The sequence below is a fragment of the Mustela lutreola genome, chromosome 1 (assembly GCF_030435805.1).
Source record: "Mustela lutreola isolate mMusLut2 chromosome 1, mMusLut2.pri, whole genome shotgun sequence".
Classification (NCBI taxonomy): domain Eukaryota; kingdom Metazoa; phylum Chordata; class Mammalia; order Carnivora; family Mustelidae; genus Mustela; species Mustela lutreola.
Window position 1 is genome coordinate 239,269,442 of NC_081290.1, and position 18,104 is coordinate 239,287,545.

At 48.3% G+C, this 18,104-nt stretch overlaps 1 protein-coding gene across 6 annotated transcripts in view; it reads right to left on the reverse strand.

Moving 5' to 3' along the window:
* The window catches only part of TRIM66 (tripartite motif containing 66), a 59,489-nt gene that overhangs the window by 5,338 nt on the left and 36,047 nt on the right, over positions 1-18,104 (reverse strand). For all 6 annotated transcript variants that reach the window (XM_059135334.1, XM_059135349.1, XM_059135341.1 and 3 more), the window contains 9 exons: positions 6,349-6,870; positions 5,995-6,187; positions 3,909-3,969; positions 3,328-3,502; positions 2,792-3,081; positions 2,185-2,311; positions 1,785-1,859; positions 1,278-1,430; positions 654-872 (listed from right to left, as the gene is read on the reverse strand). In XM_059135334.1, the coding sequence (XP_058991317.1) occupies positions 654-872; positions 1,278-1,430; positions 1,785-1,859; positions 2,185-2,311; positions 2,792-3,081; positions 3,328-3,502; positions 3,909-3,969; positions 5,995-6,187; positions 6,349-6,870 (1,815 nt within the window). The remainder of the gene's footprint in view (positions 1-653; positions 873-1,277; positions 1,431-1,784; positions 1,860-2,184; positions 2,312-2,791; positions 3,082-3,327; positions 3,503-3,908; positions 3,970-5,994; positions 6,188-6,348; positions 6,871-18,104) is intronic.

Consider the following 18,104-nt stretch of genomic DNA (forward strand, 5'->3'; position numbering starts at 1 on the left):
GTATTCTACTCTAGCCCAGGAATGCAACAGTGAGGCTCACTGCAGGCACTGAACACTACAGTGTGCCAAGTACGGTACACAACGGGGCGGTGGGGTGGCTGGTTGTGCCCCGGCACCCAGCAGGCAGGCAATACAGTTCAGTGGAATGAAACGCATTGAAGTGATATCTTGAGTCTGCCTATGTGGGACCAGACACAAGGTCGGAGGAGCTCTCTTTGCTGCGAGAAACACCTCTCCCTCCTTCTCTATACCAAGGGGCTGGAAATACACCTTCCTTTCTCCCAAACCCAAGCTGAGATCAGAGAGAGACAGCTGTTTCTCCTCTCCTAGGGATCATAGTGCAGAATAACCAGCCCCAAGCTAGGAGCTGGGAGCCATGGCTTCTTACCCTGATTCTGCTGCTAGTTTCCTGGGTGACCTGGGCATGTACATTCACCTCTCTGAGTTTCAAGTCTCAGCAGTAATTAAACTTCATGAGCCTCACACTGCTGTCTTCCCCTTAGACTAAGGGGCTGGGAGTGAGGATTCATTGTCACCACTCACCTGTGCCTCCCTAGAAGTCTGGCTTTAGGTTGCCCTACACATGCTGCTTGAGTGCCCCCTGCCTGCCCCACCACCCCCCACGTCGCCCACCACCTGGCAGCAATCTTTACCATGTGTCGCCGCCGCCTCTTGGGCTGGATGCCCTCCTGCACATAGGGGGGCCATGGGAAGCCCTGGGGAGTGGAATACCCACTCTCGCTAGACACCTCCTCGGAGTCTGAGTCCTCCTGCCTTGGCTGGGCAAACCGTTTCTCCGGGTAGATCTCCTTCAACCAGCCTTCAAAGAACACTTCCAGGCAGCGGCCGGCCTCTGCGACTTCTGAGTCAGGCTGAGTGGGAAGGACAGCAGTGATGTTCCTGCCCATTCCCACCAGCCCATCACTTCATGGTCCCTCAAGAGCTCTACAGCGAGTGCAAAGCCTGGCTAGTTTCCTGGAGGTCTAGAAAGTGAGATTTCTCCTAAAGACTTAAGACAATCAGTTTAGTATCACCTCTCATAGCAGAAGTGGCCCTGACAGTTACCCACAGATGGCCAACCACTAGCACTCCCCCTTCTTCCTCCTGAGTCCATGCTGAGGCCCAAGAGTGGGAGAGATAAATACTCACTCTGGGGGCCCCAAAAAGTCTGTTCCCAAGTCTTCATGGCAACTCAGGACCAAACCTGATATCCCCATCCAGCCAAGAGTCTTGGGGTCCCCGGGAAATAGGGGAGAGGGAAAACAGGCAAGACATACATAATTGAACTTCGCACAGTTCCAGAACATGAGGCGGACGTCTGATACCACCTCCTCTGGGGTGGTATAGTGAGCTGGGTCCTTCTTTTGCAGCTTCCTCCGGATGATCGACAGGTCCATGGGCCTCTTGATAATCTGGTAGTAATGCCGGGCCTTGGGGGAGGAGAGAAGGGGAAGCCAAGCAGGAAGACAGAAAAAGTGGAGGTACAGAAGAAGAAGGAAAAGATGGAGAATGAGGTAGGACAGGAGTGAAAGAACACAACAAAGAGAAGGGCAGCAAGAAGAAAAGTGAAGAAAGAAGACAAAGAGATGGGGGAAAAGAGGACTGGCTCACTGTCCAGTCCGGTTCAGTGGCCGTGGGGTTGGGGGGCTGTGGTGGCCACGGCTGGGTCCGCTAGTCTGGGCACGTATTAACTCGATTTCCAAGTGGCCATGCTCTGGATACCCCTGGGACCCACCACGGGCCCAGGACCTCGGGAGCCGGCAGAAACAGGCAGCCTTCCTTACCAGCGGGCTAACGGGCTCGTGGAAGGGCAGGCTGAGGCTATTGCAGCACAAGGACAGCACCAGCTTTTCACACTTCTGCAGAAACCAGACGGGCAGCATGTTACTTCTCCCTGGCCCCAACTCCAGAAGACTGAAGACAGTGACCCTGGTAACTCCAGCAGGGGCAGCTCTGTCCCACAGGGCATGGGCTACCATGAGAAGGCAGAGCCCAGCCTCCCAGACCAGAGGAAAACAGCTGGCAGGAAGGAATGCACAGCAAACCCCCATGGGCCAGGCTGTCAGGCATTACCCAACAGAGAGGTAACTGGAGAGGCCTCCCAACCCCTCAGAAAAGTCTCAGCCCCTGGCACAAGGGGGCTGCCCCAGGCAGGGAACCTTGTTCCCAGAGACCCCTCCCTACCTTTTGGTCATAGACGCTCAGGCCAGGAGTGGCCCGCGTTCCAGGTTGGTAATAGCGGGCATTCTCACAGTCATACTCCATCTCTGGCTGGGTCAGGCTGCGGCACAAGGTACACACCCAGTCTCCCCTGCAGAGGCAGGTGAGGCCCAGTGAGGCCTCAGCACATGGCCCAGAGCCACCTCCCCTATCCCTCTGTTCCAAGATACCCAGGGCAGGTCGGGGGGTGGGGTGGGGTGCAATATTTTGGGAGACTCAGTACCTAGTCCTCCCTGTAAGGAATAGCTTCCTAACCACCAGCTTGAAAGAAATTCAGTAACTTGGGATGGAGTGAATCCAGAAAAAACAAAGGACTCAGCAAGGGGCTGCAACAGGAGTATGGGGACAAATCTGTGTGTGTAGGAGGAAGCTCGGAAGAGAGGAAGAAAGGAAACCAATTCAGTCTCAAACATCTGCCTGTCCGTGCACACAAGACACAGCAGCAGGGCTGCTAACTCACAGACCTGTAGTTCACAGGGGCCTAGACAGGGAAGAAGCCCAGCCCAGGGAGCTGTGTGGGCCTGGGAGAGGCCTCTCGGAAAAGTACCCTGCTAGGACCTGCATGGCTTACCCTGGGAAGCCAAGCAAGGCCGGCAGGTGGCAGGAGAGGTGGAACACTTTGGGGCAGCGGTCACAGCACAGCAACTCCCCTCCGTTGAGGCACACGGCGCAGAAGTCCTCGTTCTCCATGGGTACTGGGGGCCCCTTCTTGGCTCCAGGGGTCCGAGGAATGAGTCTTTGCTCCTCAGGAGATACACCCTCCCCCTCTGGTGTCTGCTGCCCAGCCAGAGAAGTGACAGTGACCTTTCTTCCCCCCAGACTTGGGGCCTGGATGGCATCAGGCATGTTGTTCTGGCTGACCTTGGAGAAGAAGGGAGTCAGCGGTCAGAGCATAGCACCAACAAGCTGTGGAGGGAGGGAGAGGATGGACTGACCAGGCCCCCAGGCCAGCTGAGCCCCAGGAATGCTGGGACAACCCCCTCACAGCCAGGGGTAAATCTGCACCGGGTCAGCGTCAGCAACAGCCAGAATTCTGACAGAAACAGAGAGAAAAGAGAGGCTCCCAGGGTGAGCCAAGTTCAAGGACAAGACAGAGCAGAGCGGTACCTTAATGGACATGCTGGAGGACTCAGTGCCACACTCGATGATCAGCAGGAAGCTCCCATCCTGCTCATTCTTTTGGGGTTTCAACTTGAACACTGGCATCTCTCCTGAGGAGGCAGCACAGATCTTGAGCCGCTCCAGCCGCACGTAGGGAATCTTGGGCTCGCTGTGGAAGGGCCTGTGGCAAGAGAGATACCCCTGGGTCTCGGGAGGAGCCTCCTCTGACCCCAGCCTCTAAGTCAGCTCATCCATGATCCCACATGCTGCTGCCCCAGATCCCAGTCCCACCCTGTGCAGGCCTACATGTCACCTTCCTGCCCCGGGGGGCAGGGGGCCTCTGCTCAAAGAAAGGGAATTCCTAAAGAGGAAGCACATGCCTCCTGCTGCAGGAGTCAGGATTCCCTCCCACAAGATCCTAGGCTCCCAACCACATGATTCTACTCGAGGGTCTGGGAGTTGAAGAAGATGGTTACAGGTAAAGTTCTGCTTCTAGTTAGTCATGAAGGATGCTGGCTTCCTGTGCCAACCTCCCAGGACATGAGTTTGGAGGGTGAGAGAGGGAGGTTGGGCCAAAAGCCTGTTACCTGATACTCTGATTCTCCTTTGCATCCGTCTCCACGGCTCCTTGTTCAAAATGCTCATGCTCTAAGACAAAAGACAAATGCCTGTGATGTACATTTCTGATAACATGCCCTATAACCCATACCTTCCACTCATATGTACTACGCATCCCGTTGGCCACACACCTGTCACGCAATCATTACCCACACTGTAATCATTCATAATGGTGGCAATCCTACCATGGCTCTCCTTCCTCAGAGAGAAAGAAGGCCACCTTCTTTTAAAAAGATAAACAGGGGCATCTGCGTGGCTCAGCCGGTTAAGCCTCAACTCTTGGTTTCGGCTCAGATCATGATCTCAGTGTCCTAGGATCGAGGCCCACATCAGGCTCCACACTCAGTGCAGAGTCCGCTTGGGACTGTTACCCTCTCCTCTGCCCTTCCCTTCACATGTGCGTGCGTGCGCACTTTCTCTCTCTCTCTCTCTAATAAATAGATAAAATATTTTAAAAGACAAACAGAGGGGTCCCTAGGAAGCTCAGATGGTTAAAGTTCTGCCTTTGGCTCAGGTCATGATCTTCAGGTCCTGGGATCGAGCCCCACGTTGGGCTCCATGCTCAGTGGGGAGCCTGCTTCTTCCTCTCCCTACTCCTTACTTGTGTTCCTTCTCTCTCTCAAATGGGAATAAATAAAATCTTTATAAATAAATAAATAATAAATAAAAAGACAAACAGATATGGGGTGCCTGGCTGGCTCAGTCAGAAGAGCACGCAACTCTTGATCTTGGGGTTGTGAATTCGAGTCCCATGTCGGATGTAGCGATTACTTAAATAAAACTTTAAAAATTAAAAATTAAAAAAGTTAAAAATAAATTTAAAAAAACAAACATTACATTCAGAGGCTATCTAGGGGTGAGTGTTGGGTCAGGTGCTGAGGGGCCAGCTTCTCCCCTTCCAAGTGAGTTCAGAAATCTCTTGTGCTCCATATACTAGTGTTACATGCTCTGAGGAGTCCTTCTGTCCAGCCTCTGCCTTTCCACCCAAGTGCTGGGATTTTAGTACTACCTGAGAGTCTAGTTCATACTCCATAGGCAAAAGGCTCCCTGCAGCCCTACCCCGAGTAGTGCAGTAGAGCCTGTGTAGACGGGCAGGAGGTGCTGTGGGGAGGGAGAAGGAAACTGGCATTTACTGAGCACACTCGGCACCAGGCACTTTCCATGGGCAACCAGGGCCCCCAAAATTTAACTGCTTAAAATTCAGGGTCCCATTATTATGCAGTTAACAAGAACCAATAAGTTGGTCTTTCAGTCAGTGTGAAAAAAACAAGGGGAAAAATTATTTCATTTTCATTTATTCAATGTATCAGAAATTGAGTGATCATTACAGACTAAACACTTATCATACATTAAAGAGAAAAAGTCCCAAACAGTCACTCCGTGGTTGCTTTCAAACTTCCCAGCTAGCCCTGGCTTATGACAGAAAAAAGGAAGCCCCATTTGAGAAGGTATGTAGGTAGCTGAGAAGAGAATCAGAGGGAGTCTGCACTGGTCCAAATTCCCTTTACTCTAGAGCACAACACAAATCCATAGGACTGCCAGGTGTGAGGCAAAGCATGGCCAATTCTTGTTACTACAGAGAAAGTCATCAAATGATCTCACTGTAGTTATTGGTCCCAGTAGTCTATGTAGTAGCTATGATTAGCCCCATTTACAGAGAAAGAAACCAGCTCAGAAAGGTCAAAGGTAAAAAGAACAGAACAAAGAATAAAAGAAGAAAGGTAAAAAGTTTTCTAAGTTAGATATACCTGACTCCAAAGTCAGATATGCTCTTTTCCCTAAAATATTTTGCTAAGGCTAGCCCCTCTGGGATGAGTTCTTCCTGTTTCCCCTGCCTCTCCTCCACCTCCAGAACTTTTTGCATGGAAATGTTACAGGAGGCTAAGTCCTGGCCACAATGAGGGAAGCAGAACAGGTCCCAGTAAGTCTGTGTTGGAGGGAAGTGAAATGAGCCTGAGAGAGAAATGCTGCTCCCTCCTGCCTCAAGCCTGTCTCCTGACCTGTATCTGAAGTAGCCAGCACGAGTGACAGGCTGCTTACTGACTTGCACCTCACCTTTTGGGTTCCGGTATTGCTGCAGAGCCATGGATGTATTGACTGCTGGGACCAGTGGAGGTTTCTTCACAGAGAGGTTAATTGGCTCCTCCAGTTCTGAAGGCACAGCCAAATCCTTGGAAACCTCCAGACCCGGGGTTGTGGCGTCTTGTCCCAGAGAGTCAGTGAAGCGAGTAGAATCCTCATTCTCCATCTTTCAAAAGTGAAAGGCCAAAAAGAATCAAAGAAATCAGATGGTTTTACTGTTAGTAGTCATAGAGCTATTAAGCTAATGTCAGGATAAGCCTTTCAGGGGCCACCCTGCTGCTCAATGATGAGCAGAAGAAGTTTTATGTCATTTTCCCCAGGACTTACCTTACACAGGGCATTCCCAAGGGAGGGGTCAGCCCCATCTGCAGGGCACAGGCTCCCTCCAGTTCGGCCAGAGCCAGGACTGCAGCTGGATCCGGTTTCTGGTTGCATGTCAGAAGCTGGAGGCATGCTCTGCAGAGGACAAGTTGCCAGACTTGGCATAGTCTGGGTGGTACCAGACATTGGGTTGGGCCTGGCCTGCGAGTGATCACTTGCTAGGCTTGTGATGGCCTGGGAGGACTCATTCATCAGACCAGGCATAGACTGGGGCGTGCTGCGCACAAGGCTGGGTACAGTCTGCAGATGACTGACGGTCAGGCTGGGCATAGCCTGGTTTTGACCACTCATCAGGCCGGACACAGTTGTGGGTGTGCTGCTCAGTAGGCTTGGGACCATGTGGGAAGGGGCAGCAGTCAGGCTGCTCACACTCTGTATCTGTGGCTCTAGGGTCCTTGCCAGCCTGGTAGATGACAGCTCCATCTCCAATGTGTTGGAGAAGCCCATGATGCTCACCGAAGTGGAGTGCTGCGGGAACGAAGACAGCGTAGAGTCAGGCCATTAGCAGGGGATGAGGGGAGGGGAGGAGAAATGCAGCCCAAGAGAGCTCCCATGCTCAGATTTCACTCCAGCCTCAGAGTCTAGTAGCTGCAGGGAACTCAGACAACATATGAAGTCCTATTCCCAGTCCCCTACGCCAAGGAGGCTGCTAGGCTCTGACAGAGAGGGCGGCACAGACTGAGGACACTGGTGTGCATGTGTGTTTGTGAAACAGTGATGAAACAGTGTGGGAGAATGACAGAGATCACCTACAACCTGCCATGAGGGTGGTACACACACACACACACGGAGCTACCATCAACCCACACTCTTCACCTCCATCCAGTACTTGGGCATAGGATCAGACTGTGGGACTGCCCTTCAACTTCACATTTCCCACTGACTAAACCACTAGTGCCTTCTCATCCCTGCTGGCATTCCTCTGGGCTAGTTTCTGCTACATATAAATGGAAAGAAGTCCAGAAGGCTCAAACTCTGATCTGCCTCAGGCCTTCTCTGAGATAATGCCAAGGTCTAGGGGCACCCAATCAGTCCTGGGGAACCTGAGCCAACTCTAGGCCCTTTTCATGGGCTTGCTTAGATCAACTCCAGAACCACTAGCATTAAGGGAAAGCTTTGACCAAGAGATGGGAAAGTCTTTCCTAGCCCAACTCTATCTGTCCAGGACCTTCCAAGCCAGAAGCAGAGAACATCAGAGCAGCTAGGTCTTAATATGACTGAGTATGGACAATCACTGGATGAGGCTGTAACTTCCCAACCCTAAGAATTGTTTTCTCCTGTCTAACTACTTGGTGTTGCAGGAAGAAGAGACCTAAAGGTTCATAAAGTGAAGTTAAAGACATAGATTTCTGCACTGGATGCATTCCATTTCACAGATTGGAGAAACACATATGATGAAGGGTGGATGGTGAGAGACTGGTTCTAAATGTAACATTTAGGAATTTAGAAGTTTGATATCCCTGCCTTTTTTTCTTTTTAGACTAAAGATAGAACAACTTGGCATCTTTTGAAAGTCAAAGGGGAAACAAAGAGTAAATATCTCTAAGCTTCCAAAATCAGTGTCTTCAGCCTTTCCCCATGAGTAAGATATTCAAATTTCCACAGGAAAGTAAACACTTCAAATATCATTTCAAGTTTCACTACAAAATTAGCAAACCTATTTAACAGTGAAGAAAGGCTGTCCTTACGTCAGTGAATGCCCCTCCTAGTCACCCAGTTCTTCAAGTCAGATGCTAGGAGGGGAAGCATCAGTGGGCCATCCCCCCTCCCTCACCCAAGCTAATTCCAAACCTCATCAATTCTACCCCTTAAACAAGTCACATATCTTCCCACTAATTCCTCTCTATTGCTGGTATCCTAGTCTGGGTTACACTCTTGTATTTTCCCAGACGATAGCAGTAGTCTCCTCATTGGAGAAATATTTTCAAAACACAAATCTGACCACATCATTCCTTTGCATGAAGCCCCACAGTACACTGCACTGTTCTTAGGACAGCTGTGAAAATGACTGCCCATCCCCTGTCCTACTCTAGCCACAGTTCACATAACCACCCTCCCATTCTCTGAGCTCTAGCCACTCAGACATTTTTTTCAATCCCTGAAACATGCAAAGCTCTCTTTTCACCTACAACCTTCATCCCCTTCAAACAGACCTCTTCCTCTCCATGGAACATTCTCCTATCCCTGCCCCTATACCGCTTGTCCTTCTAAACTCAGCTCACCTGTGATTTTTTTTTTCCTTTTCCTTTTTTTTTTTTTGCTGGGTGGGGTGATATTCTCCTAGTTGTGAGACTATATGATGAATCTCTATTTTCCCCCATAAACCATAAACTCCATTAGGGCATAGATTTTATCTATTTTGCTTACCCACTGTATTTCTAGACCCAGGAGCAGCTTCTAGACCTGACTCAATAAATGAATTCATGAGCTATTTAAAATTTTTTTAAAAAAACAACAACAATGTATGACTGTATGTTCTACAAATCTTGAACCAAATAAATAGCAGCTCCGCTCTATTAACAGCTGGATCCATGTGTCTCTCTAAAATCATGATTGTCTGTATATAGCTAACATTTATTGATCATTTATTACATGTGAGGAAATTTGTTAAGTATCTTACATACATTTCCTCACTAAATCCTCATCACAAATGTTAAAGGGTGGTTGTGAAGGTGACAAGGGTAAAGGGTTAGAACACTGTCCGCCACATGGCAGGTACTCTGTGACCCCCAGCTACGGCCGCTGCTGCCCCTCGTATTGTGACTGTTAGTGTTGTTCTTGCGGCCCTAACCCTATACTTGAGAAAAACGAGGCTCGGCAAGGCATCTGAAATGTTTTATGCAGTTGAACACATCACTTTGTAAATCTCCATTTTCCCTTTATTTGTGCTCATACATAGAAATGCAATTGACTTTTATAGGTTGACCTTGTACCCAGAGACCTTGCTGAAGTCGCCTGGGGAATTTCTGTGCACACAAATCTTGTCATCCGTGATTAGTTAAGTTTTACTCCTTCCTTTTCCTGCATTTGTGTTTCCGGCCTTACTCTGCCAGCTAAGTACAGGAGGACCAGGTCAAATGAAACTAGTGAGAGGAGCCATCCTAGTCTTATTTCTGATCTTGGGGCAATCCTTTCAATGTTTCAACAAATAAGCATGACATGTGATGTGGGATTTTTACAGATTTAGAATCCAGATCTTCGGCGCTGAAGCCACAGTCTTGACCATGGCCTGTCTGGTTTGGTCCTTCTCTGTGGGAACTCAGCTTCCCCTCTCCCACACTCTGCTTCAGCCACTGTCCTTACTTTGCCTGCTTTCTTCAACCGTCTCTCTCTTCCTCTCCTGTTTTTCGTTTTCTTATCACCTCTTTCTCTTCCCTCCCAATGCTTTCCCCTTGTTATTTCACTGCTTTGGTAAAGCTTTTATGTTCTATTCTTAATTCTCAATTTTAAAAAGCAGACGAGCTAAATATAAATGCCCTTTGTCTCCCCAGAGTTTGTTTTTTGTATGTTCCTTGGTAGTTCAATAGTGTTCGATAAAAAGGCTCCAATTTGCTCTACAGTCGAAGTCCCAAGATAAATACTGAGGAGAAGGTGGTCTGGGGAGAAACGCAAAACAAACTGGGTAGATTAAGTATGGAAGAGCTATCTCAAACATGCCGTAACCTGCCTCCCCTTGGCATCTCCGCTGTCCTGGTTACACACTACAGCATTTTAAGATTCTATCTTTCCTTATCTAAGGACAAGAATGCCCAGTGATGGTTGCAATCCCTTCTGTAATAAATGACAGTCTAATCCTTTGAGTTGGTTTCTTTCAGCCTTTCCCCATTTGACATGTATATCTTCTGCAGCTCTGGTGGTCATTTCGTCTGCGAAAGACACAGATGGCTCTTTGAGATCCTTGGTGCCAAGCATGAAGGGCACCAAATAACTGCCAGTGGCAATCCCAAGTAAAAACAGTCAGGTGCTGTATGTCACAAAATAGGCACAACATGAAATTCCCAAGGACAAAAACTCCCCAGATTAGAGGTAGGCTATCTCCACCTCTATCTGCAGATTAGCGGCAGGATGCTTTTGTAGGATATCAACTTCCTTTCCTGATTACTTATTGCATATCATGAAGTGTGACTGAATATAATGATAGAGGAGGGTATGCAGACTGAGCCATGGAAGAACTATGGAAATTCCATCAGAGTTTATTTCGAGCTGGGCCTGCTGAACCTGCTCCTATAGCAGCCAGCACATAGCACCGGGTCAATAACATGTCCTATGATACTGAAAACTAGTCTTCTTCATGTCCACATCCACAGCCAACCTCAAGGAGACCAAGGCCATCAGGAAGTGGGGGGAAGCTCTGGTAGTGGTAAAAAGAACCTGAGAAACATCCACGTGAGAAGTTTGAGAAGGATCTCAGAGGAAGTGCAAGAAGGAAGCCAGCCCCACCCCATTTCTACAGGCTACACAAATACAGTGGCATTTCAGGAACACAGGTATACTGTGGTGGTATTGTTGATATTTCATTTGGCTCTCTGGAGTGAAGAGGTACAAAATATAAAAACAAGGGATTCCTGAGTGGCTCAGTGGGTTAATGCCTTTGGCTCAGGTCACAATCCTAGGGTCCTGGGATCGAGTTCCGCATCGAGCTCCTTGCTCAGTGGGACGCCTGCTTCTCTCTCTGCCTCTGCCTGCCACTCTGCCAGCTTGTGCATGTTCTTTCTTTCTGACAAATAAATAAAATCTTAAAATACACACACACACACACACACACACGGGAATATTTCTTGTGCAGGAACAAAGAGAGGATTGAGAACCTCCATCCTACCCTGCTGTCAGTGCTACTAGGTGAGTAGGGAGAAGGAGAGGGCCAAATTTCAGGGCTAGGAAAGGAGGCTGGGTCTCCAGGGTCTGGAAGGAAGGATGGGGCTTCTTGAGAGCATGCCAGGCTTGGGCACGTGGCTGCACTTGACATTTGGTGTCGCACACCCAGGAGAAGCTCATCCCTCCATGGAGATGATGCTGCCTGCCCTCTCTAGCACCCAGGATCCTTCAGGGGTGCAATGTGAGGAGGCAAAATTATATGGCCAGCTGTAAGGTCTGTATAGAGCAACTGCTTCCCAAGTTGTCAGCTACATAACAGATACCTTGCCTTCTTCACATACAAAACCTACAGATTTCATGAGGTAAAAATATGTATTTTGAGATTTGCAAGTGAAAATAAACTATTTTCTAGATCAGGACAGAAAGAGAAGTCAAAAATGCCAAAAATATTGACTCTGATAATAAGCTCAGGCACTGGGGTACAAGGGGAGACTGCCCTGAGCCTCTTACCTAGCATCTCATCGCTTGCTCCTAATTTTCTCTCCTTCTCCCATACTTGCATGATCCTATCTCTGTTCCTTTCCTCTCTTATTTTTCTTCCTTGATCTGTTTTCCACCTGCCTGACCTGTGACCTGTCTAAATTATCCCACCTGAAACCTACAGAATGTACCTGTCTGAACCACCTGCCTTCACAACGTGCCTGACCTATGACCTCCCTGAACTGTCTGACCTTCAGGCTCTTTTACTAGTCACCTGTGCAGTTCTTCACCCACCTAGCCTGTCTCCTGTTTGACCTCTGCTCTTCCACCTGGTGCTCCCCTCCCCCCATCCTCACCATTCAGATCTTGTTCTGGAGTTCAATGTGCTTACATTATTGCAATGACTGGCACACGAAATTCAGAGAAAGCATGGTTCCTTCATTCAACAGAAAAGGAAACTGAGACACAGAGTCATCACTCACAGATTTCCCAAGCGTATATAGGCCCAAGACTAGGAAGGTTTAAAAATCTTCTGGCTGGTTTTGATTTTGTGCCATCAGCCATAAAGCTAGTAGTCTAGTAAGACATGATAGAGAAGTCAATAAACAGACACTTAATGCACATGCCCTGAGTTTAATATAAGTTCCAGGTTCTTACAGCAAGATAATATTGCTGGGGATAGAGTAGCACAAATAGGGTGGTGTTCCACAGAAATTAATTTTCCAAGTATCTGAAACATACCTCTTTCAGTAACAAATGCAATTGGCTTTAAAATATCTTGAATAGGAGTACTTCTAAAACTTTACACACCACCTTGTCATAATAAACAAAGTACATGGAGCCTCATTACACCATTCTTAGTGACATAAAGGAACTTGGATGGACTTCTATTGCTGGAGTAGACTGCAGTTCAGTGATGCTTTAAGGTCTGTAGGACTGAGCCTGTCCCTTCGCCAAATGACCTCCCAGTGTGGCACTTTCCCAGGTGATGTTTCCTGTCTTCTCCCTTGTCGTTAGCTGCCATTACAGAAATCACAACTCCTTGCTACTACCCTGCTTACTGCTCTAATGCAGGAAAATGAAAAATTCTAGAGGAAACCATATAACTAAGCTTGCAGTCAAGACCTCTGTCTAGATACCTGAGCAGGGACTTATGATCTCACACCAAATAGGATGTGTGGGTGTATGACCTCTGTTCTCATTGCTGCTCCGAAGCTTCACCTGCTCACTTCTGGTTTTAGGGTTTTGTCCCAATCATCAGAATTGTTAAAGACTGACCACCCTGTAAACATACACAGGAGAAGGGGCAATGACTTGGAAACTATCTTGGAAACACACTAAAGGCCTTCACTTTGGCTGAAGGAAACAGATAAGAAGACAAGGATTGAGATAAACAGACTTATGAATTAAATCTTGGAATATTTGAGTGTTTTGACAGCTTCATGTCATGTAGACTAGTTGAACATTAGTAGATTTTCAAACAACTGAGTCAGACATCTGAGGAAGGAACTAACTTTCCTAGCAAGTGGTTTCATAAGTTGTTGCCCTTTAATAACAGTGAGTGCTCCCCCAACTCCATGAAAAGCTCTTGTGCAAATTAAGGCTACTCCTGTGGATATGGTAACATATATTAACTGACCAGAGTCAAATGGGAAAACATTAATGGGTGGTGGAGAGAGACGAGCTGAAGAGTGCCCTGCGCCCTGATGATTCAGGAAGGACAGGAAAAGCAAAGAGGACTCCAGAGTCTAAGGGGGAAGGAAGAGAAAAAGAACAAGTGGATTCCAGTAAACCTGAAGTAAAAGCCAGAATGAGTGGAACCCCCAAAACCCAAGCCTTGGAGACTAGGAGAATTTGCCCAGAGATATTTTGGCCAGTCCAGTGTAAGGAAATTCAGGGCCCAGAAACAAGGACCCGTTTTCTCATGGACCAGGAGACCTAGACAAGGATCTTAGATTTGGTCTGTGAATGAAATTGAGCTAGAACTGAGGAAAGACCCTTCCTAGAGGCTGTGAAATTCAGGAAGCCAGACCTGAGGAATGCTTGGCTTAGCTTCTGAGCAGCACAGAGCAGATCTCTGTACAGTTCTGCAATTGCTAACTGCTGACCAGAACCTGGGCTGTGCCCTAAGAAAGCCTCCTGAGGCCCTGGGAAGGTTCTGACCAAGTTCTGCTGTTGAGGCCGAGCTTTAAAGAAAAGACCATTGCTGGAGTTGAGAAGCCATGATCTGGCCCACAGACGTGAATTGGAGACCATGAAGGCAGGACACCCTGTATTTCCTTATGAAACCCAGGATTTAGAGAATGAGTTTAAGCAAGATACTTCCCGTCACTGGGCTTTAATTTCCTCCTCCACATGCTAATGTAGATCTGAGTTGTAGGAATCAGATTGTGAGCTCAGGCATCAGAGTGCTTTGGTAATGAAGTGAATGCTTGTGTGAGTCATCATCCCTCGCTCTTCTGCGTCACTCTTACTAATGCAGACCACAAGAAAGCCTCCTGCTTAGGCATCGTTTGCTAAAAATAAATCTCAGATTCCTCTGAAGCCATCAGCAGGATCCTGGTGGTCTCTCAGCCTCCTGCAGAGGATGTAGACCACATGTAAGCAGAAGAGAGGTCCTCCTGCAGCTGAATTGGGCTCAGATAGGCTCTCTGTGATGCCTACATCGTTGACTCCACAAGAGCTCTGAGGAAGACAGTGTGTGTGTTTCTCATCAGTTGACTCGTTCAAAAGTACAAATGAAGCCATCAAAATGCCTTCCGGGTTTACTCAGGATGTAAGGAGTTCTGTCATCACGCTGTAACCATGGTCTCTTCAGAGTGGCTAAACCAAGATGAGGCAACTGCGAGGGCCAGACAGATGTCAAAATTCATTCCAGAACACCCTGCTAGATACAGGGAAGGTAGTAGGTGTCGCTGCCTCTGAGAGAGCAGAGCTCAAGCCACTAGAAAATCCTTCAAAAATTTGCCTATCTCACTTTTCGGCAGCAATGCTTTCACCAGCAGTTCAGTTAGCACCAACTCGAGAGGGCATGTGCGCAGCTGCTGTGCTGTCACTGAAGTCCTCCCCGTGGTGATGGAATGTCAGTCGGCAGCTCAGACCAAGTCCCTGCAGAATACTCAGAGGGGCGCTGGCTGCCCCGGCTTCCTCCATTCTGTGGCCTTCCCATAGACCTCTGACTTTCCTGGTACTTGCAGGCCATCACGGGCTTAGGAGCAGGCTGGAGGCTAACACACCTTGACCAGATAACCAGACGAAGCTGGGTCCTAAGACCTCTCCCCAGCAGGGCCTAGGCTACTCCCAATGAGTGTAAAGAGGAAAATCCAACAAATAAGAGGCCAGATGGAGTCCTGACTCTCCCACGGCAGTGCTCAAGGAGAGGCGATCTAACCTAGCCCCTGAGCACGGCCAGGGTCAGGAACCTGTGCTCTGGTCCTAACTTTTCAATGCTCTGCTGTATAGCTCTTAGGTGGGTCACTTAACCTCTCTGTGTCTCAGTTTCCACATCTTTCAAAGGGGAATATGAAAGTGGCTTCCTCATAGTACTTCTAGGATAAACAAAGAGATAAAATGAAATACTCCATGTAAAAACCTAAGGGAACAGGTAGAAAAATGCTATACAAAGTATTATCATTCAATGATAAGATACTCAAAATGTTATTCCATGTTCTCAACCATCTCACCCTCCACCATACCCAATCCCAGCTTCAAGGCAATGAATTCCCTCAAAAAAGAAAGTCCTTTTTCTTATTTTGGTAGCTTTGTGTCTAACCAGTAACTCTCTCAGTCAAGTAGACCCAAAGACTCCTCTAAGCCAGGATGGCAACACTGAGGTTCTTTTTGTGGTTGGTGGGGGTGGGGAGTCAAAGCCATGAAGAAGCCTACAAAATTATCAGGAAAGGGCCAGGCCACATACTCCTCTGAACCTCTCCCTGAGCCCAGGTTAATAAGGGCCAGAGATAGCTCCAAATGAGGACTTTCGAGTTCCTAGGACCTTACTAACCCCACTGCGAACCCAGAGCCACACAGTAGCATCCCCTTGATGCTCAGAGAGCCCTGTGGGCCACCCACTCGAGCACAAAGACTTCATGTTTGCACACGCTCCCCTCCTTTCCTCCGTACTGTCTATAGAAACAGAAGCAGGCCCCATTAAAGCAGTAGCAATTTGTACACGGCTTCTCCTAACCCCTGAGCACTGCCAATCCCCATATTTCCTTCTGAACTACTGACATCTAGAGCTAGCTAACTTCTGGGCATCTTCTTATATAGCTTCCACAGGAGAAAGCCAACAATTCAAATATACCTTTTTCCTCCCCCAAAATAGGCTCTTCTTCCCATGCTCCCACCTCAGTGAACGGCAACCCAGTGGGCAAGACAAACCTGGATGTCAAGCCAAAGGACCTTCTCTCCATCACTTCCCATCACCAATCAGACTCCAAGTCCAAAAGCTCCTGTGATCTGATCTCTTGAAGTCCATGCTTCCTCCTTATACCCATTGTTGCTGGTTCCATTCAATCTCTCCTTGTTCTCCTCTGTACTATTTTGGTCTCCCTTCCTATAGCTAAAGTGACCTTTCTAAAATTTAATTCAAACCATGTCCCTCCTTGCTAAGAAATCCTTCCTTCACTCCTCACAACACAATTCCCAAGACTAAATGCTAAACTTTGAGCACAATTTACAGGGCCTTCCAAGCAGTCTGCTTCCATTCCCATTCCCCAGTCCACCTCATGTTCCCACCAAGCCAAGCACTCTGAAACCCCCTGACGTACCCCAGGCTTTCTCTCACTTCTGGACCCTCCTACTGGCCGTTCCCTCTGATTATTTAGTCCAGCCCTCTCCCTCATCTCCCTTCACTAGCCTGACTTCTTCAAATCTCAGCTTAAAATCATGTCCCCTAGGAAGTTCTCTGTGAATAGTTTTTCCAATGTTACACGCTCCTTCTCTCTACCCCAGTGGCTATCCCAGCACTTTATCACATTTATTGTTGCTGCTCATTTAACCATCTGTCTCTCCCACTAGACTGTAAGCTCCAATGTGAGACTCTTATTCACCGATATGTGCCTGACACCTAGCAAAACATCTGACACATAGTAGGAGACAGATCTATATTTTTTGAACATTGAGTGAATAAATAACTGGACAGATGGATAGGTAAGTGGCCCAAGTATTAAAAAGTTAAACCCCTGAGAGCCACAAAGAGTCCATTTATAGCATCTCTATGGCCTCTAGGCCAAACTGTTTTAACAGGGCAGGACAGGCCCAGCACAGACCAAAACCCAGTAATACTAGAGGCCTAGCCAGACTTCAAGAGCCACCAGGGATTTCCAAGTTACCATTTCATCTTTGCATCTTTTACTTTTCTGCAGTCTCTTCTCACATATCACTGGGATAGACTAAGATATACGTGGCGATGGTGCTGGGGGAAATATGGTGAGGGGCAGGAACACAGAACAGCTGCAGAACTGGGGCTACAGAGCCAGAGCCTTGTGCAGGGCTGAGTGCACAGGCTGGGGGTACCCAACACCTGACACGGCTTCAAGCACACGGCTGACTGGAAGTGCAGGGGGGCCGAGGGAACCAGACCAGAGAAGGCAAAAGGGTAGTGGAACAGGGACAGGGGAGACGGGAAGGGCCAAGTGAGGTTCTAGCTAGGAGTATGGCAGGGGTGAGGGCGAAGGGCAGGGATATGGGGAGGACAGCTGATGAGTTGTGGGGCTCTGGGTAGTTGCCAGAGTAAATGATGCCCTGTAGCAAGCAGGGAAGTCAGCAGACAGGAAGGGCTCCAGTTGCTTATCTTCAAGAGCTCTCAGTGCCCTAGTGGCTCAGTCACCTTGTCAGGACATCGCTGCAGATCACTCCCCTACCCCCCACCCCGACAAACTCCACTGATTCCAATTCTAAAGCCCATCAACTTTGGGTCATGCAGCCACATAAAATATTTTCCCCATTTTTGTTGCAGAGAGAAAAACAGTTCAGTCTTTGGATTCTGACAAACCTCATTTTAAATAGATCTCAGCCCTTTCATCTACTAGCTATAGGGCCCTGAATCTCAGTTACCTCAGCTAGAAAATGGAGACGATCACTTCACAGAACCGTGAAGGCCCATGCACCATTCCAAGCCCAGTGTAAGTGTGTCATGAATTGGCTTTCTTTCCCTTTTCCTTCCCCCTTATACTCTAAACGAAGCCCAATTGGTCCCATTTCAAGTGTGCGTGTGGGAGTGGAAATGAGCATGAAGGAGGACCTATGTTGCTGACTCATTAGGACAGAAGGCATGAGTCAGGGCTGTGTAATATCCAGGGATGGAACAGGGACACTCCTCCCCCCACCCAGTCATCCTCATCCAGGTCCTTGGGGTCTTGGCTGGCAGGGGGTCCCATGTGGTCAGGGGAAGCAGGCTCCATTAG